At 41.5% G+C, this 22,763-nt stretch overlaps 1 protein-coding gene across 1 annotated transcript in view; it reads right to left on the reverse strand.

Moving 5' to 3' along the window:
* lrguk (leucine-rich repeats and guanylate kinase domain containing) overlaps positions 1-22,763 on the reverse strand; it is a 161,749-nt gene that overhangs the window by 21,302 nt on the left and 117,684 nt on the right. Inside the window, exons 13-15 of the mRNA XM_063072199.1 lie at positions 14,464-14,577; positions 11,746-11,947; positions 1,476-1,595 (exon numbers count right to left, since the gene is read on the reverse strand). Coding sequence (XP_062928269.1) covers positions 1,476-1,595; positions 11,746-11,947; positions 14,464-14,577 — 436 coding nt within the window. The remainder of the gene's footprint in view (positions 1-1,475; positions 1,596-11,745; positions 11,948-14,463; positions 14,578-22,763) is intronic.

Below are 22,763 nucleotides of genomic sequence, written 5' to 3' on the forward strand. Positions count from 1 at the left end.
GCAAGTTTAACAGCAATTTGCCCACTATATGATGAGCTGAGACCGAGGCTTTGGGCCTACTCTGGGGATTCTGGGGTCTATAAACTCAACTTGATTCAGAATACTGTTGTTTGCTTCCATTATTTGTATGATTTGTGTTTTTTCTCTTTCTCTAGGCATTGGGTGTTGGTCTCTTTTAATTGGGTTCTTTCAGGTTTTTTGCTTTGTGGCTGCCTGCAAGCAGGTTGTATAATTTATACATACCTTGATAATAAATGTACTTTGTGTTCTATACATAGACCAAAAGCAAGAGTATAACCAGAGAGACAGAAGGACCACTCAGGGATAAAGGAGGGAACATTTACCCCGAGGCAGGGAATGTGGGCAAGGTCCTAACTGAGTACTGTGTGTTGGAGAAGGATGTGGAGGATAGTGAAGTCAGTGTGGAATATGCTAATATGCGAGGGCACTTTGAGATGAAGGAAGAAATGGTATTGGGTTTCTTGATGAATATTAAGGTAAATAAGTCCCCAAGGCTTTATTGGTTTCTTGATGGGATATATCACATGTTATTGAGGGAGACAAGAGATGAAATTGATGGGGCTTTGACCAAGACTTTTGTGTCCTCTCTAGCCATAAGTGAGGTCCCAGAGGATGTTGCTGTGAAGGTTGACCTGTGAAAGAAAACTTATTCAGGTTGGTGCTTGTGGAAACACACAACAGAGAAAAAAATAAGCATGATAGTTATTGTTTTGAGGTGTCATTTGCAAGTGATATCCCTCACTACAGCTAGAGCAAAGTTGCAATCCAACAAAACAACTATAGCCTGAAAATAAGCAATACCAGCAATTAAAGCTTACAGATCAGAAATAGGACATGTTCTTGGTGCTTTACCTAAATCATTCCTCAGCTATTTCTTGAAGAAGTTGGTTAACAGCACATAACATTACCAAAAATAAAAGGAAACCATATATTACATGTGTTTCCATATATTTCCTATTTCTGAGCAAAGACAAGCCAATGCGCTATGATGGTTATGTGACAATAGTTATGTGTTGTTTGAACAAAGGCACTGTCATGGGAAGGTTGAAAGGAGGAGGCTAGGAATGATTGATATTTTAGTTTTATTTAACTACTTTTGATGATTGGGGAAAAAATCTACAAAGTGTTCCTTTCCTTGTGATGATATATTAATCATATTAGAAAAATGCTAACTGAAGCTTTTTGGCAAAAAGTCCTATATAGACCACACAACCATAAAAACCTTTGCCTCAAGGATAGCATGCAGCCTAAATTGTCTCACTGAATAACATTCGGTGTTACACAATGATTGATGATACCATTTATGCCTCACAAGAATAATCTTCAAACCAAACGTTACATCACTGGACAGTACTGCTGGGATTCAAAACTGATATTGCAGAAGAACAGAGTCATTAATTCATCACTAAAAACTTAGTTATTTATCCACATTCTGATATCTGACTCAAACTCACCAGACATCTGCCACTTTTCTACTTCCATGGTTCTGGTACTGTTGACGCTTGTTTGATCATTGAGGCTCAAATACTCCTTTATCAGTTGGCTTAGCTGTGTGTATGTATCTGTAAGTTCATCTATGCATAAAGATAACACAAAATAATGGTAGATACCATTACTTAAATTCTTTGAGGACTCTGTCATAATCTGTGCACCTAAAATTAAATATTTAATAACATTTGTGTGTTTCACAAGTCACATTTCTAACGGGTGCCCAGTAGCTTGACGACTATCATCATGAAGTGCTTCAAGAGGCTGGTCAAGGCATCCATTAATTCCAGTCTCTCAGGCAATCTCAACCCACCACAACTACTATCTAAACAGATCCACAGCAGACTCCATCTTCTTGGCCCTGGACACCATGGTAGCATAGAAGTTAGCACAATGCTGCTTCGGCTCGGGGGTGTCAGAGTTCGAAGTTCAATCCCAGCATCCTCTGTAAGGGTTTCCTCCCACAGTCTAAAGATGTACCAGTTAGTAAGGTTAATTGGTTATTATAAGTTGTCCCGTGATTAGGCTAGGGTTAAACTGGGGGGTTGGGTGTTGCTGGGTGTGTGTCTCGAAGAGCAGGAAGGGCCCATCCTGTGCTGTATCTCTAAATAAATAAATAAATCATATCTTGAGCATCTAAAGAGTGAAGAAACTACATCAGGCTACTGTTTAACTATAGCTCAGCCTTCAATACCATAATTTGAAGCAAACTGACCTCCAACTCCTGCACCTCGGATTCAACAACTCTCTTTGCAACTCATGACCAACCAACCTAAATCAAAAAGGAGAGGCAGCAACACATTTACCCTCAACACCAATGTCTTATAAGGTTGCATCCTCAGCCTACTTCCCTCTGAATACACTCACAACAGCATTGCCCCTTTCTGCTTTGACCCTATCAACTAGTTTGCAGATGACAGCACTGTAATGGGCTGAAACTCAAATAACAATAAGTCAGAGTACAGGAAGGAGAGAGAGTAAATGTAAAAGTAACATGATATGAAGCATACTTTCCCTCATTGTCAGCAAAACGAAAGAGCTGCTTACTTCCTTCATGCACATGCCCTGTTTAGATTAACAACACTGAGGTCAAGAAGAGTGAACATCACCCAAGAAAGTGCTCCAGCATCTCTACCTCTTCGTAGCCTATGACCATCAGGCTTCTGAACCAGTGTGGATAGCTTCAATCACCACTACTTTGAACTGATTCTATGACATACAAACTCACTTTCAAGGACTCTTTACAAATCTTGTACTCAGTATTAATTTTTCTATTTGCACAGTTGGTCATCTTTTCCACATTGGCTGTTTGTCTGTTTATGTATAGTTTTAATTGGAAACTATACATTTGTTCTGCAAAAAAATTAATCTCACGGTGGTATATGGTAACATATATGTACTTTCAAAATAAATATACTTTGAACTTCCTTAGAAGGATAAATACATCTGGAGTGTCCCTTTTGACCCTCACCAATTTTAAAAGCATCAATATGGATGCATCACAAACTGGTATACCAACTGCTATGCCAGAGACAGCAAGAAACTATGGTTGTGGACACAGCTTAGCATATCAGGGAAAAAACAGCCTCCCTTCCACTTCTTGCTGCCTTGGTAAAGCAGCCAACATAAGCAAAGACACCATCCTCACACTTACTCTCCTCTCCCCCCCACACAAATAAGACCATAAAAGATGGGACAGAATTAGCTATTCAGCCCATTGAGTCGTCTCCTCCATTTAATAATGGCTGATTTATTTCTCTTCTCAAACCCATTCTCCTGCCTACTCCCCACAACCATTGACCTGCCCCCAAATGAGGCAGAAGATACAAAAACATGAAAGCTTGTTACTCTAGGCTCAACGATAGCTCCTGTTGTTATAAGACTACTGAACAGTCTCCTTTTATGGTGAGGTGGACTCTTGACCTCAAAACCTACTCATTGTGGCCTTGCACTTCATTGTCCACCTGCGCTGTAATTTCTCTGTGACAGTACTTTGTTATTATGTGTTCTGTTATTGTTTTTCCCTTGTACTACTCCCTTGTTGGGCACGTGGCCAAGTGGTTAAGGCGTTCGTCTAGTGATCGCTAGTTCGAGCCTCAGCTGTGGCAGCGTGTTTGTGCCCTTGAGCAAGGCACTTAACCACACATTGCTCTAGTCTGTACGAGGAGTGGCGCCCCACATAGACTTGCAATCTGCGCCCTATAAGGCATGAAAATGCCCGACGCAGGCCTCCCATGGTCTGAGTCAACGTTCCCTCCCTTCCCCCTTGTACTACCTCAGTGTACTGCTCTGATCAAAAGGTCAGTATGAATGTCATGCAAGACAAAGATTTTCACTGATCCTTGAATATGTGACACTAATAAACCAATTTACGTACTTCACTTTTTGAAATAGATTTTCTGTCTTATAAGAATAAACATTTACCATGTGACCCTTTTCCACCAAGAGGACCACACCCATGTAGTTTGGAGGCTTGCATGCTTCAATGACCCAGAGAGCTAATAGAAACATAGAAACATAGCAAATAGGTGCAGGAGTAGGCCATTCGGCCCTTCGAGCCTGCACCACCATTTATTATGATCATGGCTGATCATCCAACTCAGAACCCCGCCCCAGCCTTCCCTCCATACCCCCTGATCCCCGTAGCCACAAGGGCCATATCTAACTCCCTCTTAAATATAGCCAATGAACTGGCCTCAACTGTTTCCTGTGGCAGAGAATTCCACAGATTCACCACTCTCTGTGTGAAGAAGTTTTTCCTAATCTCGGTCCTAAAAGGCTTCCCCTTTATCCTCAAACTGTGACCCCTCGTTCTGGACTTCCCCAACATCGGGAACAATCTTCCTGCATCTAGCCTGTCCAATCCCTTTAGGATTTTATACGTTTCAATCAGATCCCCCCTCAATCTTCTAAATTCCAACGAGTACAAGCCCAGTTCATCGAGTCTTTCTTCATATGAAAGTCCTGCCATCCCAGGAATCAATTGGGTGAACCTTCTTTGTACTCCCTCCATGGCAAGGATGTCTTTCCTCAGATTAGGGGGCCAAAACTGCACGCAATACTCCAGGTGTGGTCTCACTAAGGCCTTGTACAACTGCAGTAGTACCTCCCTGCTCCTGTACTCGAATCCTCTCGCTATAAATGCCAGCATACCATTCGCCTTTTTCACCGCCTGCTGTACCTGCATGCCCACTTTCAATGACTGGTGTATAATGACACCCAGGTCTCGTTGCACCTCCCCTTTTCCTAATCGGCCACCATTCAGATAATAATCTGTTTTCCTATTTTTGCCACCAAAGTGGATAACTTCACATTTATCCACATTAAATTGCATCTGCCATGAATTTGCCCACTCACCCAACCTATCCAAGTCACTCTGCATCCTCTTAGCATCCTCCTCACATCTAACACTGCCACCCAGCTTCGTGTCATCCGCAAACTTGGAGATGCTGCATTTAATTCCCAAGTCATTAATATATATTGTAAACAACTGGGGTCCCAGCACTGAGCCTTGCGGTACCCCACTAGTCACCGCCTGCCATTCTGAAAAGGTCCCGTTTATTCCCACTCTTTGCTTCCTGTCTGCTAACCAATTCTCCATCCACATCAATACCTTACCCCCAGTACCGTGTGCTTTAAGTTTGCACACTAATCTCCTGTGTGGGACCTTGTCAAAAGCCTTTTGAAAATCCAAATATACCACATCCACTGGTTCTCCCCTATCCACTCTACTAGTTACATACTCAAAAAATTCTATGAGATTCGTCAGACATGATTTTCCTTTCACAAATCCATGCTGACTTTGTCCGATGATTTCACCGCTTTCCAAATGTGCTGTTATCACATCTTTGATAACTGACTCCAGCAGTTTCCCCACCACCGACGTTAGGCTAACCGGTCTATAATTCCCCGGTTTCTCTCTCTCTCCGTTTTTAAAAAGTGGGGTTATATTAGCCACCCTCCAATCCTCAGGAACTAGTCCAGAATCTAACGAGTTTTGAAAAATTATCACTAATGCATCCACTACTTCTTGGGCTACTTCCTTAAGCACTCTAGGATGCAGACCATCTGGCCCTGGGGATTTATCTGCCTTCAATCCCTTCAATTTACCTAACACCACTTCCCTACTAACATGTATTTCGCTCAGTTCCTCCATCTCACTGGACCCTCTGTCCCCTATTATTTCTGGAAGATTATTTATGTCCTCCTTAGTGAAGACAGAACCAAAGTAATTATTCAATTGGTCTGCCATGTCCTTGCTCCCCATAATCAATTCACCCGTTTCTGTCTGTAGGGGAACTACATTTGTCTTTACCAGTCTTTTCCTTTTTACATATCTATAAAAGCTTTTACAGTCAGTTTTTATGTTCCCTGCCAGTTTTCTCTCATAATCTTTTTTCCCCTTCCTAATTAAGCCCTTTGTCCTCCTCTGCTGAACTCTGAATTTCTCCCAGTCCTCAGGTGAGCCACTTTTTCTGGCTAATTTGTATGCTTCTTCTTTGGAATTGATACTATCCCTGATATCCCTTGTCAGCCACGGGTGCACTACCTTCCTTGATTTATTCTTTTGCCAAACTGGGATGAACAATTGTTGTAGTTCATCCATGCAACCTTTAAATGCTTGCCATTGCATATCCACCGTCAATCCTTTAAGTGTCATTTGCCAGTCTATCTTAGATAATTCACGTCTCATACCTTCAAAGTTACCCCTCTTTAAGTTCAGAACCTTTGTTTCTGAATTAACTATGTCACTCTCCATCTTAATGAAGAACTCCACCATATTATGGTCACTCTTACCCAAGGGGCCTCTCACGACAAGATTGCTAATTAACCCTTCCTCATTGCTCAAAACCCAGTCCAGAATAGCCTGCTCTCTAGTTGGTTCCTCGACATGTTGGTTCAAAAAACCATCCCGCATACATTCCAAGAAATCCTCTTCCTCAGCACCTTTACCAATTTGGTTCACCCAATCTACATGTAGATTAAAGTCACCCATTATAACTGCTGTTCCTTTATTGCACACATTTCTAATTTCCTGTTTAATACCATCTCCGACCTCACTACTACTGTTAGGTGGCCTGTACACAACTCCCACCAGCGTCTTCTGCCCCTTAGTGTTACGCAGCTCTACCCATATCGATTCCACATCTTCCCGGCTTATGTCCTTCCTTTCTATTGCGTTAATCTCTTCTTTAACCAGCAACGCCACCCCACCTCCCCTTCCTTCATGTCTATCCCTCCTGAATATTGAATATCCCTGAACGTTGAGCTCCCATCCTTGGTCAACCTGGAGCCATGTCTCTGTGATCCCAACTATATCATAATCATTAATAACAATCTGCACTAATGTTGGATGGAATCAGGCTTTTATGCTTTGGCTCTTGGTAGAGTCACCTATGTCAAACAGATCAAAGGGTAGAGGCCAGACTAAGAGTGGTCCACTGGTCCTCCAGGTTCAGAGGTTCAGCTCAGGGCTAACCACCCTGACTGGTCAAAGAAATTGCTATGAAAACAGCAATGAAGAATACTTTTACATCTGTGTGCAGCAGTATTCCAGAGTCCCCAAGCAGGACTTGCATGACCCACAGCACGAAAACCAAGCTACTGACATGATGAAGGAAGTCCTGAACACCACCAGAGGTAAAGGACCTTCATTGCTGCCCTAAATGCCAGCAGCGTAAAGGGCAGTCAGAAAGTATGTGACTCTTTGAGATTTTCATTTTTGTTAGTAGTTAGCTGTGAAGAGAGAAATAAGGCTAAAGGTAGGAACCTGATCCTATCTTACAAAAAATGATGAACTTTGTCATTGCATTGGAGGTGACTATGTACTTATGCAATTATAATTTCAAAGAATTAGAGAATGTTATAATGAAGTTATTAAGCAATACAGCACAGATACAGGCACTTTGGCTCAATCAGTCCATGCCGACCACATTGTCGAACCACCTAGTCCCAATTTCTTGCATTGCACCCACACCCCTCAAAGCCTCACTCAGCCCCTTTGATCATTGAGATGAAAGCAGTGCAAGAGGTTGTTGGTGACGCAGCACAAAGTTTAAAAAAAGCTCAACAGCTTTCAGTTTTCTTTCAGCTGGCTGAAATCAGCACGGGGCCAATAAAAAGAAAGGAGGTGTTAAGGACATGGCCATGTTGGAGTGGGGCAATATTGGAGTGGTCTGCCTTTGGCTCAATAGGGTCAGGTGAGAACAGCCTTGGGCAAGTACAGGCAGAGGTTCTAAGTAAGAAAGTTTCTAGCAATTTTTTAAAAATCTGTTAGTGCATAGCTAGTCTGCTGAGAATGGATCCAGAGGTAGTAGTATGTTTCTTGTGGGAAACTTGGGAGACCTCCAGTCTCCCTGATAACTATATCTGAACAAAGTGCATTGAGCTACAGCTACTTAGTGACTATGTTAAGGAACTGGAGCTGCATCTTGAAAACCTTCAGCTCATATGGGAGAATAAGGAGGAGATAGAAAGGATCTGCAAGGAGGTAGCCACCCTAAATTGCAGGAGGCAGGTACCTGGGTGACTGTCAGGAGAGGGAAAGTGCACAGGCAACAAGTGCAGAGTACTGCTGAGGCCACTCCCTTCAATAACATACTGCTTTGGATACTGTTCTGGGTGAACGACCTACGGGAGGGAAGCTGCAGTGACCAGACCTCTGGCACTGGGTCTGGCTCTGTGGCTCAGAGGGGAAGGGCAGTGAGGATTGCAGTAGTGATAGGAGGTTCCATAATTAGAGGAACAGAAAGCAGATTCTGTACATGTGTAAGTGACACCTGGATGGTATGTTGTCTCCCAGGTGCCAAGGTCAGAGATATCCCTTAGGAGACAGTAAACATAATATGATAGAATTCACCCTGAGTTTGAGATGGAGAAGATAAAAACAAATGTAACAGTATCACAGTGGAGTAAAGAAAATTACAGAGACATGTGAGAGGACATCATTATTAAGGATGAGGTTTCGGGGTACTTGGAGGCACATGATAAAATAGGCCAAAGTCAGTATGGCTTTCTAAAGGGGAAATTTTGCCTGACAAATCTGTTGAAATTCTTTGAGGAAATGACAAGCAGGATAGACAAAGGAAAGTCAATTGATAATGTTCACAGGTATTTGGATTTTCAGAAGGTCTTTGACAAGGTGTTGCAAATAAGGCAGCTTAATAAGATAAGAGCCGATAGTATTACAGGAAAGGTACAAGAGAGGATAGAAAATTGGCAGGAGACAAAGAGCAGGAATAAAGGGGGCCTTTTCTGGTTGGTTGTTGATGACTAGTGTTATGCTACATGGGTTGGTGTTGGAACCACTTCTTTTCAATAATTTAAATGAAGGACTCGATGGCTTTGTGGCCAAGTTTGTAAATGAGACGAAGATAGGTGGAGGGGGTAGTGCTGAGGAAGCTGGATGTTAGCAGGAGGACTTAGACACTTTGGCAAAGAAGTGGCAGATGGAATACATTGTGAAGTGCATGGTCATGCACTTTTGCACAAGGAATAAAGGTACAGACTGTTTTCTAAATGGAGAGAAATTTTAAAAATCAGAGATGCAGAGGGAACTGGGAGTCCTGGAGCAAGATCTCCTAAAGGTTAACTTGAACACTGAGTCGGTGGTAAGGAAGGCAAATACAATGTTAGCATTCATTTTGAGAGGACTAGAATAAAAAAAACGAGGATGTAATACTGAGGCTTTATCAGGCATTAGTCAAACCGGACTTGGAGTATTGTGAGCAGTTTTGGGTCCTTATCGGAGAAAAAATGTAATGGCATTGGAGAGGGTCAAGAGGAGGTTCACAAGAATAATCCCAGGAATGAAAAGTTGGCATATGTTGGCTCTGGGCCTTTACTTGCTGGAGTTTAGAAGAATGAGGGATATCTCATTGCAACCTTTCAAATATTGGAAGGTCTAAAAGTGGATGTGGAGAGGATGTTTCCTATCATGGGGGAGTCTAGGACCAGAGGGAACAGCCTCAAAATTGAGGGACATCCATTTAGAACAGAGATGAGGAAAAAATTCTTTAGCTAGAGAGTTCTGAATCTGTGAATTTATTGCCATAGACAGCTGTGCAGGTCAAGTTATTGGGTATATTTAAAGTAGAAGTTGATCAGTTCTTGATTAATCAGGTCATCAAAGGTTATGGAGAGAAGGCAGGAGAATGGGATTGAGAGGAATAATAAATCAACCATGATGGAATGATGGAGAAGACTCGAAGGGCCAAATACCCTAATTCAGCTCCTATGTCATATGATCTCTCCTGTAACTGTTCAAGTGTTTCTTAAATGACACTATTATATCTGCCTCAATCACTTTCTATGACAACTCATTCTATATACTTACTATGCTCTATGTGCTGAGGTTGTCCCTCTTACTCTTAAACCTACACCCCCTAGTTCTGGACTCTCCTACCTCGGGCAAAGAACTGTCACCGTCCACCTTATCTATGCCTCTCATAATTTTAAACACTTCTGTAAGGAAGGTCCTCATTCTCTTCATTCCAACGAATAAAGACTGAACCTGGCCAAGTTCTCCTGAAAACTTAGGCCTTCTGGTCCTGGTAACATCCTAGTAAATCTTTTCTACACTCTTTCCACTTTAGCTCTATATTTTCTCTTTGCCAATGACTGCGCCCTGTATGCTGGCTCGGAGCTGGAGATGCAAGTCAATATGGACAAATTCTCCACGGCTTGTGACAACTTTGGACTCATCATCAACATCAAAAAGACCGAAGTCATGCACCAGCCTGCTCCTCATGCACTGGACACAGAACCGAAAATCATAATCAAAGGACAGAAACTACAGGCAGTTGACCAGTTTTCTTACCTTGGCAGCACCCTCTCCCGAGCAGTGACTATTGACACAGAAGTTAACTGCAGAATAGCGAAGGCAAGTTCTGCTTTCGGTAGACTGCGCTCCACTGTATGGGAACGCCGTAGGAATCAGTCCAGCAACAAAACTGAAGGTCTACAGAGCCGTGGTACTCACTACCCTCCTGTATGCCTGTGAAACGTGGACTGTGTATCGAAAGTATGCAAGACAGCTCAACCATTTCCACACGACTTGTCTTCGCAGAATATTAGGCATCAGATGGCTGATAAAGTGCCAGACACTGAAGTTCTCTCTAGAGAAAGTCTGCCATCAGTCCACACACTGCTGATGAGAGCACAGACCCGGTGGGCAGGTCATGTCATCCGCATGCCGGACGAGCGCATACCCAAGCAGCTCCTTTTTGGGGTACTCTCTGCTGGAAGATGCTCGCATTGAGGGCAGAAGAAACGCTACAAAGACACACTAAAGGCCTTCCTGAAGTCACTTGACATAGAGGTGACCACCTGGGAAACGCTGGCACAAAACTGCCCTACCTGGCGCGGCCTCATCCACAAGGGCTGTCAAGCTTACGAAGCAAGGCGTATTGCTGAAACACAACATAAGCGCGAGCTGCACAAGGCCAGACCCACCAGCACAACAACTGCAGTGCCTACACACGTCTGCCCAACATGTGCCAGGACATTTTGTGCCTGAATTGGCCTGACCAGTCACCTTCAGACACACTGCATCCAGTCTCAAAGTGACTAAGGGTGTCGAGGTCTTCATTGACATTAACGATGGACAAACAATAGTATTTTCTATCAAAGGGTGACTGAAACTGTACACAGTACTCTGAGCACCAAAGAATTATACAACTGCAAAATAATGTCCCAACTCCTGTACTCAGTTCCCTAACTAATGAAGGCCAGTGTGCTAAGCATGTTTTTCACCACCCTGTCTACCTGTGACGCTGCTTTTAATGAACTATGCACTTACCAAAATCTAAACTTTGGTGTTGTTGACATTTTCTAATTTTGTACTTGCATCTCTCTGATATAGTTTTGAGGGAAGGGTAACTATATTTTCCTCCAATGGAAGGTATCAATCATTAATGGAATGGAACATGTAAAACAGACTTTATTCTTGCTCTCAGTGGGAAAATACTTTGTTGGTGAAATATAGAAAGAATTAATATTGAGATTTTTTCAAAGTATAACCTAAACCAGTGACATCTTTTTAAAAGAAATTATTAGAGCCCTGGTTGAAAAAAAGAAAACAAAGAAATTAATTACTATAGCACTGGTCGATAAGTGTTGAAGCAATGACATTGAGACAAGTCCAACAAGTAAACAGGCAAGCAGAGATAATTTGGGCTTTACTCTTTGGTAATGTCTCTCTCCAATAATAAGGTAACAAAGATCTATGTCCCTTACCAGAGTTAATAACAGCATCAAAGTATCCTGGAAACGTTTGGTTCATGTAGATACAATCATCAACTCTGGATAGCACATGATTAATTTGTGATTCTGTGTACAGCCCGTTTATCCGCAGTCTTTTCTCATGGTCTTCCTTATCCTGTGGGATCAGTAGAATGTATCGAGGCTCTAAGTATGTCTTTTTCAAGCTACGCACTCCCTGTTCAGTGGTGGAATTAAACACAAGTATTTTAAAATTGTACTTTCTTCCCGTTCATAGCAGCATCCAGTTTTCTAGTGGACCAGATCACTTTCTATTAAATAAGTGATGAGGCAATCTTTGAAGTATAGCACAGCAAGGTATGACAAGACATTAAAATAAGAACAAAAGATTGAGTAGAATCTACACATCTGATTTCTAAACAGACATTGAACCCATGAACACTACCACACTTTTATTATTTTTGTTTTTGCACTTTTAAAAATTTAACTATTTAATATATATATTGTAATTGATCTACTTATTTATTTTTCAATATTATCATGTAATGTATTGTACTGCTGCCCTCTTAGTTAACAAAATTCTCAACAAATACCAGTGATATTAAACCTAATTCTGATTCTGAATGTTTCACCTCTCTTTAAGAACACAAAACAATGAAGTAAAAATAATATCATTGTCACAATGCACTAAAACCAGGAGAATCTTATTGAGAAACAAGAACTATTATTTCAATGACACAGTACCACATACTTATAAAATTGCATCAGAATTTGCAAATTATCAGCTTCAGTTCAGGTCAATTCTTTGTTATGTTGGCAAGGAAACTGTGCAGGATCATGCTGGATTTGTGCTCCTGTCCATATTTAGTTGGTACTTTTCTTTTTCTTTTTTTTTTGCAACATTGATGGAGTTTGTCAAGTCTTGACCAGCACTCAAAACATTCCCATTAATTCCACTCCCCCGGCTTATTTTCCTTGTACACATTGGTAAATTATTATTGTATATATTATTATTCTGTACGTTGTTATTAGTTAAGTCTTCACACTGCTAAGTGTGTTTTTAAATGTTGCCGTTGTAATGAAAGAATTTCCCACTCGGGATCAATAAAGAAATTATTATTATTCTCTCATAACTGATAAACTATCCTTTGTTTGTCCTTGACACGCAGACTGTTGAAGCGTAATCTCTGGATCAGCTCTTAAACCCATAAGAATTTTATATGTTTCAATTAAATGACTCTGATCTCCCCTCAATAATAAAAGCTCAATCATGTTTGTCAATTTAGTGATCTTACACTGCACCCCCCCTTTATTGTACATATATACTTCCTTAGGCAGGGATAACAAACATGTAGACATCTTCTCACTAGGGCACCATATAATTCCAGTAAGATGTCTCTACTCTTCTACTTCACTCCTCTTACAATAAAGTCTTTTAAATCATGTGCCTTCATATTGCTTACTGAATCTACGACTTGTGCACAAGGACAGTCAGCGACATATCTCTGAACACCAATACCTTTCAATCTCTCACCATTTAAAATACTCTGCAAGGAAGTGGATGATCTCAACACTTGCCACTGATTGCAATGTTAAGTTCTTGCAAATGTTTCTGCCTTCAAGGCAGAATATTATCCCTTATACCATCTCTTGTGTGGCACATAATCAAGCCTTCTTAAAATTCAAATATATCACATTAACTGCTTTGCCCATTTCTATTTTGTTATTGATAACTTTCCTAAATTTAATCATTTCTCATAAATATATCCTGTCACTGCCCAATCCTATCATTATTTTCAGAATTTTGTGTTAACCAACTCTTTGATCATAGATTTAGGCATTTTCTCTGTTATTGATGCCAGGCTAATTTGTTCACAGATCCCCATTTATCTTACTCTTTGATTTTCTACCTTTCAATCTGTGGGATCCATTCTAGGATCTGTGGAATTTTGGAAGGAGGCTATCACTGCATTCATTAGCTTCAGATACACCTCCTTCAAACCTGAAGATGTAGTCAATAGTCTGACCACTGGGATATCTCTAATTGTAAGTATTAAAATAATTAGCAACATATGCAGAATATTGGATGAACTCAGCAGGTCAGGCAGCATATATAGAAGAAAAAACAGTTAACATTTTGAGCCAAGACCCTCCATCAAGACCTGATCTGCTGAGTACCTCCAGCATTTTGGGTGCGTTGCTCAAAATTTCAAGTATCTGCATAATTTCTTGCATCTAAATAAATAGGTTTTTAAAAATATTTTGAAAATATTTAGCTCTTTTGCAATTTTCTGGTATTGCGGTATGAAACTTTAGCACCAGGCCATTTCAGGAGTCAGGTCTGTCAAGGCACTATTTGGGAAAAGCTCTAGTTGTAATAGCTCTTGTACACTTTACACTATGAATATTATACAGCTATAAAACACTTACCAATATTACACAAATTTACTGGAGCTGCTGCCTAATTTATGAAGGTGTAATTTCTAAAGGTAATTCATAGATAGTAAAGTTTGTCAAATCACTGCTGGGGCAAAAGCGGAAATGCAGACTATTTTGTTTCTCATTTGCAACGATGACACCAAAACTATTTCTAATGATAAAACATTGCATGTAGAACATGTAGTAAAATTATATTCCTTTTGAAATAATTTAGTTTCTATGATTTCACAAACTATTGCTATAGAACAATGTGTGTCATTCACAAAGCACAATGCACAACATCTTCAAACCTACATCTAGTTCCATATGAGTACAGCATGCCAGACCCTTACTGGCTACATCTTCTAATGCATCTCTGCTAAGGCCAAAATAACATCCGTCATACTTCACTGTCTCGATAAATTTCCCCTGTATGAAAACATTCAAACAGAAAAAGAAGTCAAACACTTCACTATTACGATGGCAGAAAAATGATAATTAAAAGCAACTTTCATTTTTTAATTTAAAAACAAACTTGAGCAAAAGGGCAATGTATTTGTTCATCCATCTATTGTATATTTTTGATTAAAAGATCATTTGAAGGTCTTATAAAAGAACTTTCTCCTGGCTCTCACCATTGGGGAGTTTAGAATACCTTTGGAAACCTGACTGAATGCTGACTTTAAGAGTAGTCAGATCAAGGACTAGATTTGGAATTTGGTAAACTGACACAATAGCACCACAGATAAAAATTAGAATTTAATTCTTAAACCAAAAACAACCCATTAAAAATTGTTGTGATTTTAACTTTGTATAAGATGGAAGAAATATTCCTTTATAGCTTCAGCTGTACGAAAAGATGAATATACAGTATTGGATAGCAACAAATTGTATTTTTGTAATTGCATCAAGAAACTACATAATAACTCGTTTTAACAAAATGGTGCTAGGTATTTTCAATAGGATACCAGAGAATAAAAGCAATGCACTCATCTAAGCAACGCACACGAAATGCTGGAGGAACTCAGCAGGCCAGGCAGCATCTAGGGAAAAGAGTGCAGTCGACGTCCAAGGTAACGGATGAACCCACATCCTAGGATAGAGCCTAACATAGCACAACATTAAACATATTGTGCCTCAAAATAAGCTTTGCAAGAGCAGATCACTCTGGGTTAGACTGGGCCAAGCCCTTCAGGACAGTTAATGTGCTCGACCTTTCCCTGAAATCAGACATGCACCTGATTGTGTTGCTGGTCACACAACACACATTTCTACCCCAACTGGCATAAATTGGAGCTCAAAGCTTCACACAAGAGGTCTTAGTTAAACTAGAATCATATGTGATATTTTCTTGCTTTTTTTCATTAAAGAGATGTTCTGTTATTTCTGGGGACATCCTGCAGGATGACCACTAGCCACCGTTGTGAAAGGACTGCTCTCTTCATGACGGCCAAGGCCACTGGATCATGCCAGATGGCAGAAAATCTATGCCACGTCTACTGCTCACTGCAGTGCCTGAAAGGTCACTCAGGCTTCTTACTCATGAATGAATGATTTCAGAGCAGAGAGTGTCATCCTGGACATTAGCATAGCCTGCATTGCTGGTTCTCCATACTGTAAATGTAAGTACCATTGACTGCACAATTGTACCTAAAAGGACTTTGATTAATGATCTGGACTTTTTCATCAACAAATAGGACTTTTACTGCTTAATTGACCTTAAGAACTAATTTATGATCAATGCAAAGTTTCCTGGCATGATTCTTCATTCTGAGAGAGTACACATGACTGGATATCTTCAGTGGACAACAGTGCACAGAGAGATGGACTCAGAGGGATAGGAATAAGTATCTTCTTCCATTGATACTTAAACCAATTTGGATTCCAACTTCAACAGTGAGCACCACTCCAACAGGCCACAAGAGTAGCTGAACAATACTGAAAAAATGCCATTGGTTTGTCAAAGATGAGGTTCTATTAATTACATCAGTTTGTAAATCGCATCCAGGTAGGCACTTTATCAGCATAGTCTTTGATAGATGCTGGAAATCTTGAGCGATGAACACAAGATGCTGGAGCAGGCTGAGTTCCTCTAGCATTTTGAGTGTGTAGACACCTCATTATAGTGCATTATGTGCTAAAAGTCTTGCCGACCGCACACAACCACTAGTGTTGAGGAGAGAGCAGCAGGGATATCTGGAGCCTCACTGCATGATGCAGAGCCTTAAGATCTGTAGGATTAAGAGAAGGACAAAGAAGTCTACACCCAAGAGAATATCCCAGCTGAGTAGAGAGAGGTAATGAATACATGGGCTAGAAGGGACTGTTTAACAGATGCTTTTCATTTCTTTTTCTAAAGAAGCCTAAAAAGCCTGGTGGATAATTGCAGTGCATTTGTTGATGGTTGACACTGCAGACACATCCAGTGTTACAGTAAATGATTGTTTAGGATGAGGTTGAGAGGGTGCTTATCAAGTGGATTGCTTTACTTCCTATTTGAGGACAGGCTGCTTGAGGATCGCTTGGTGAGTGGAGCACCATTAATCTCCATTAATCTCACTGACTTGTGTCTTGGGGTATTGGAAGGCAAGTCACATGCTGCAAGTACCCTATCCCTGACCTACTCTTGTAGCCAATGTTTTCTGCTGCTCCAGTTGGTGACTCCCAGGAAATTGGTGGTGGGGGGACTCAGAAATAGTTGTGTCATTAAACGTCAAGTGTACATAGTTAGACCCTCTTTTTTGGAGATTATCATTCCCAAGATTTTCTGTGGTGTGAGTGTTATCTCAGAAGGGTGCATGCAGGGCTACTGCTTCATTTGCTCAGGAGGTGCAACTGTAATTGAATACTGCGTATTTATTTACATAAAAAACCTGCATTTAAACTCATGAAGCAAGAAAAATTATTGATGAAAATCAGAAAAAAAAGAGATGCTGGAAATGGGAAATAAAAGCAGAACAACCGGAAATACGCTCTTACAAAGGAAATACAGCTGTGGACTTGAAGTGTTACCTCCTTCTTTGGAGAACGGGGTTTCCCTTCCTCTACTATTGATGCTGCTTTCACCCATATTTTCTCAATTCTCCATACATCCACGTTCACCCCATCTTTCCACTGCTGTAATACTGACAGTCCCTCTTGTCCTTACCTACCACCCCATCAGCCTCCACATCAAACACATTATCCTCCACAACTTCCACCCATCTCCAAAGGGATTCCACCACTTAAAACATCTTTACTTCCATCCCACTCCGCTTTCCACAGGGATCACTCCCTTCACGATTGCCTTGTCCATTCGTTCCTTCCAACAACACTCCCTTCCTCCTTGCAGGCAGCCTAAGTGCTACAGCTGCCCATACACCTCATCCTTCATCTCCATTCAGGGCCCCAAACAGATCTTTCAGGTGACCCAAAAACCTGCGAATCTGCTGGGGTCGTATATTGTGTATGGTGCTCCCGATACGGCCTCCTCTACATTGGAGAGACCCATCATATGTTGGGGGATCACTTCATCAAGCACTTCCGCACCATCTGCCACAAGAGGGACTTCTCAATGACCAAACATTTTAATTCCCATTCACGTTCCGACATATTGATCCATGGCCTCCTCTTGTGCCAAGGTGAGGCTATCGTCAGGGCGGAGGAGCAACACCTTATATTCTGTCTGGGTACCCTCCAACCTGGTGGCATGAATATTGATTTCTCCTTTCGGTGAACAAGTTCTTCTGCCTCCCCTTCCTCTATTCCCCACTCTGACCTTTCACTTATTCTCACCTGCCTATTACTTCCCCCTGGGTCCCCCCCCACTTCGCTTTCTCCTAAAGTCCACTCTCCCTTCCTACCAAGTTCTTTCTTCTTCAGCCCTTGACCTTTCCCACCCATCTGGCTTCAATAGGTTTCAATAAGTACATTTAATGTCACGCGAAAACAGTGGAGTGCCCCAAAGAATAAATGACAGTTAAACATTAGAACCCCAATCCCCCTCCCACACACAAGCAACAGCAAGACAATGACCCCCCCCCACCAGCAAAAAAGCATCTACACCCTCCACCGAGCACTCAAGTATGCAGCAAAGCATCATCAATGAAGATACAGACTTGGAGTACCCTAGTAATTTGACATACCACAGGTTCTCTCTTTCCCTAATAAGGGAAAAAGAGATGTCCCCATTTCACAGTGAGAGGGGAGACATAACAAACAACTCGCTGATTTATGGTGTTAAAAGTCTGTTACATCGCTTTTTCTGAGCTCTGCGCCCAGAGAGTCGGCCCCAGGGTTCAGGGCTCAGGTCTCCAGTCTCCGGACACACAACCCATGACAGCTAACCCGCTGCTCTGAATGTTCTGTGTTCTTCTACGACACCTCAGTCTGGGGCACCAGCCTTGAATCAGCTCATCTCCAGAGCCACAAAAATCTGGCATCCTGAAGGTATGCTTGTCTTCCAGGCTGCATTCTTGAGATATCAAAAAGTGGCCGGTTGTGAGGCTCTGAGAGTGGGTCCCATTTCCGCAAAGAACTGATTCACCTATCATCTTCCAGCTAGCCCCTTTCCCCTCCCCCAACCTTTTTATTCAGACAGCTTACCCCTTCATTCTCAGTCCAAAGAAGGGTCTCAGCCTAAAATGTTGAATGTTTACTCTTTTCCATAGATGTTGCCTGACCTGCTGACTTCCTCCAGCATTTTGTGGGGTGTTGCTTTCTATTTCTACAGAAGCTGCTTGATCTGCTAAGTTTCAAGCACTTTCCATTGATCACTGAGGAAGCCTAAGGGAATATCCTCAGGCAGGAATGTTTGACCTCTGATACCCACAATCATCTTCCTTTATGCAAGGTATGACTCCAAGCACTGACTTCACTTTTACTAGGACACCTAATGCTACATTTCAGCAAATTCTGCCTTGACATCACATCTCCTCTGAATTCACTTAAGATAGCTGTGGAGCAGGTGCACCTGCCCTGAATGTTGCCCATCAATGAATGATCCACGATCCAATTACTTTAGATGTTGTGACAAATAATTATGTACTTCCTGAACAGTGGTGCCTTGCTTAAAGTACGATGACCTTAGAAGAACTGTCCTCAGAGGAGATCTATTCTGTTGGTACAAACATTGGCCAAAACCTTGAACCTTTTTGAGGATGCTATTATCAAGTCACCACTGAAGCTAATGCAACTGGAAGTAATGCACTTCACAATTTATTGATCAGATTAACATATATTAATGGATTGACATTTCAATACAATTAAGTGTTCATTCATTAAGGAATGAGAAAGCCATCTTAAAACTTTAAGTGTAGTCATTTCAGGCCAATTCACCAAATTACTATTTCAAGATACTCTAATTAGAAGAACTAATGAAGATTCAGTCGTAGAACCAAATTTTACTCAACTTGTAACAATTGGAACTGAGTAATGTTTTCTCCCCAGATTCCTCCTGCCTGTTATCCTGAGAATATTTAGAGGGAAAACACTGGGCCTCTTTACCATGAAAAGGAAAAGCTGAAGACAGCTACACTTAAAGGCTGCATTCAAAACTCCTTTGTGGTTATGCACACGTTTTCTGTAATTCAGAAGAGATATAGCAATCACAATGAAACATTGATAATGAAAATACCTGGAAGGTTTTGATTACCTCTGTCCCTGTGGCCTGTGTGCTTATGAGGAGGAGGATTGTCTCCTCCATGAGGCCACCTTCCATGCAGGTGACCATTCTTTACACTTTACTGTTTCAGCCTAAAGGCTGATTTATACTTCTGCGTCAAATCAATGCCATAGACACGGCGTCGCTACGAACTCAACGCAAAGCCTATGCGGATCCCTACACCATAGCCTGACGCGCACCTCTCTCAAAATGTAACTACGCGTCGTGGCAACACAGACCACAACAACTGTGATTGGTCCGCTTGGTAGCATTGCATTTCCTCCTACGCTGCAATAGCTCCCCATTGGGCGACTGAAGTGCAGGTGAGGAACTCTGGCTGCAATGCTTTCCATAAAGCTTTACAGACCTCTGAAATTATGGAGGACACATTTCACTTTTATGAAAAGATACGCTTGTTTTAAACTTGTTTACCCCAAGAAAGACTACCATGACCATGAAGCCTTGCGCAGGCAGGTGTGTGTGCATGCGCGACGTGCTCGAATTGCAGAGCGACGCAGATACACCAATGCTCAAGTATAAATGCTCACAACGTGCGTAGGTTATGGCGTCCATTTGACGCAGAAGTATAAATCAGCCTTAAATCGAGGGAATGGACATTGAAAGATTTTTCAATACCATACATTATAGATTTAACCTGTGTAGAGGATCAAGGCTGGGGTGAGAAATAGGATGCTGGGGTTTGTGTATGAGCATGTGTGTGCTTGCATGCAGACATACATGTGTATGTATGAGTGAGTGAGTCGCTTCCGTGAGTATTGGTCATGAAATTTTGTGTGGGATACCACCTTTATCAATGCATTTCATCCCAGGAGGAAACTATATGAGCCATCTACTTACAGGACCTGGCAATTAGAAAATGGATGGCTTGCTTACTTCACCCCCAGCCCCCACCCCAGCAGACAACACTTCCTTCATGGCACGTGTTGTCTTTCAGCACTTCATTCTCCCTTTCAGAAAATCTTAGGTGCTCTGTCCTGCTCCCATATACTGGACTTATCTACATGGCAGCTCTAGTTGCAATAGGGAGTGGCATTTTAAAGACTATGCCCACCTCTGATTGCCGCCATACTAAATGCCTGCAGTTCTGTTGAATTGAGTACAGTCCCATCAATGATCACTCAAAGTAGAACTTAAAGCTTTTATTTGGGCTTAGAACACTGAGATCCTGTTTCCAACTTGATTTTGACCAATTTTACAACTTTTTTCAAGGGGGACCTAATTCAGCACACTGCCAAAAATAGATGTAATCTAAACTCTAATTGGAATTTTCCACCCCACGCAAACGTGGACACTCAGCTGAATATGTTCAAGATCAAGTCTGGTAGATTTTTTGCACACTAATGATACTGAGAGATATGAGGATCAGGTAGGACAGATTTTGGTCTAACTCCATCCACAAGTTTGCGGATGATAGTGGGCCACATAACAAATAACAATGAGCCAGATTACAGGAGAGAGGTAGAGAGCTTGGTAATGTGGTGTCACGACAACAACCTTTCCTTCAATGTCAGCAAAAGATCTGGTCATTGACTTCAGGAAGGGGCAGTGTACATGTTCCAGCTTTCATCAACGGTTCTGACATTAAGAGGGCTGAGAACTTCAAATTCCTATAAATGAACATCAACAGCCTGCCCTGGTCCACCCACGTAGACGCCACAGCCCAGAAAGCTTACTAATAACTCTACGTTCTCAGGAAACTAAAGAGATTTAGCATGTCCCCATTAATGCTTACCAATTTTTATCAATATACCATAGAAAGCATCCTATATGGATGCTCTGCCTGTGATTGCCAGCACATCTCAGAAACCAGACTCTGCTCCATGGACCCTTCTTGCTGTCTCAGTAAAGTAGCCAGCATAACCAAAGACCACTCTGGACATTCTCTCCTTTACACCACTGTTATATCACTATTGAATGGTTCCCTAGGATGATAAGATGGACTCTTGTCCTCACAATCTTGTACTCCATTGTCCACTTGCACTGTACTTTCACTGTAGTTGTTACGCCATAGCTTGCATTCTGTAATTGTTCAACCTTCTACTATCTCAATGTACTGTGTAATGAATTAATCTGAATGAACAATATGCTAAACAAGCTCTTCTACTCTACCTTGGTAAATGTGACATTAATAAACCAATTCCAATTGCTGAGATAGTGAAACAGCTACTATATTACTGAACACTGAAACAGTATAGCCTATATCCATTTCCATTTCATTTATTCCTAACAGCCTTTGCAATGAAGTCCTAAAAACCTATTCTGTATCATTTAGTCAACTAGCTCATAGAATTCAATCCACATTCAATGGGCTGTTCAACGGCAATAAGGTTGCCAATTCCACCTTTAACATAGGAAAAAAAAAGCATGCCTTTATTATTGTTCTTTGAAACCAAACTCCATACTGTTTTTTGGAAAGCATATGTAGCTAGACACAGTTGGATTAGATTCTACAGCGCTCCTTCCCAAGGTCAATAAACTGCTGGCAGTCACTATGTGAAATCAGCAGGAGAGCTGGCCATGCCAATGAGCTTCTGGAAGGCTACAAACTCCTGTGTCATCTGCAGTAAACTAATGAGTCATCTTTTTTAGGAGAGGAGAAAACTGGAAAATGCTGGTGATTAAAGTGAACAAGAATAATAATAAAGAGAACCACACAGCGTGACAGATGGAATGCATTGTATAGAACACTTGGGCCTCATCAGTAACTGTTCCTTCTCTGCAGTGAAATAAGTACTACATCCCAGTTGTCATAGTGGTTTACCCTCTATTTAACTACTTTGTCCTTCATCAGATTTAGAAACATAGAAACATGTAAAATAGGTGCAGGAGTAGGCCATTCGGCCCTTCGAGCCTGCACCACCATTTATTATGATCATGGCTGATCATCCAACTCAGAACCCAGCCTTCCCTCCATACCCCCTGACCCCTGTAGCCACAAGGGCCATATCTAACT

Source organism: Mobula hypostoma, chromosome 20, assembly GCF_963921235.1.
Source record: "Mobula hypostoma chromosome 20, sMobHyp1.1, whole genome shotgun sequence".
Lineage (NCBI taxonomy): Eukaryota > Metazoa > Chordata > Chondrichthyes > Myliobatiformes > Myliobatidae > Mobula > Mobula hypostoma.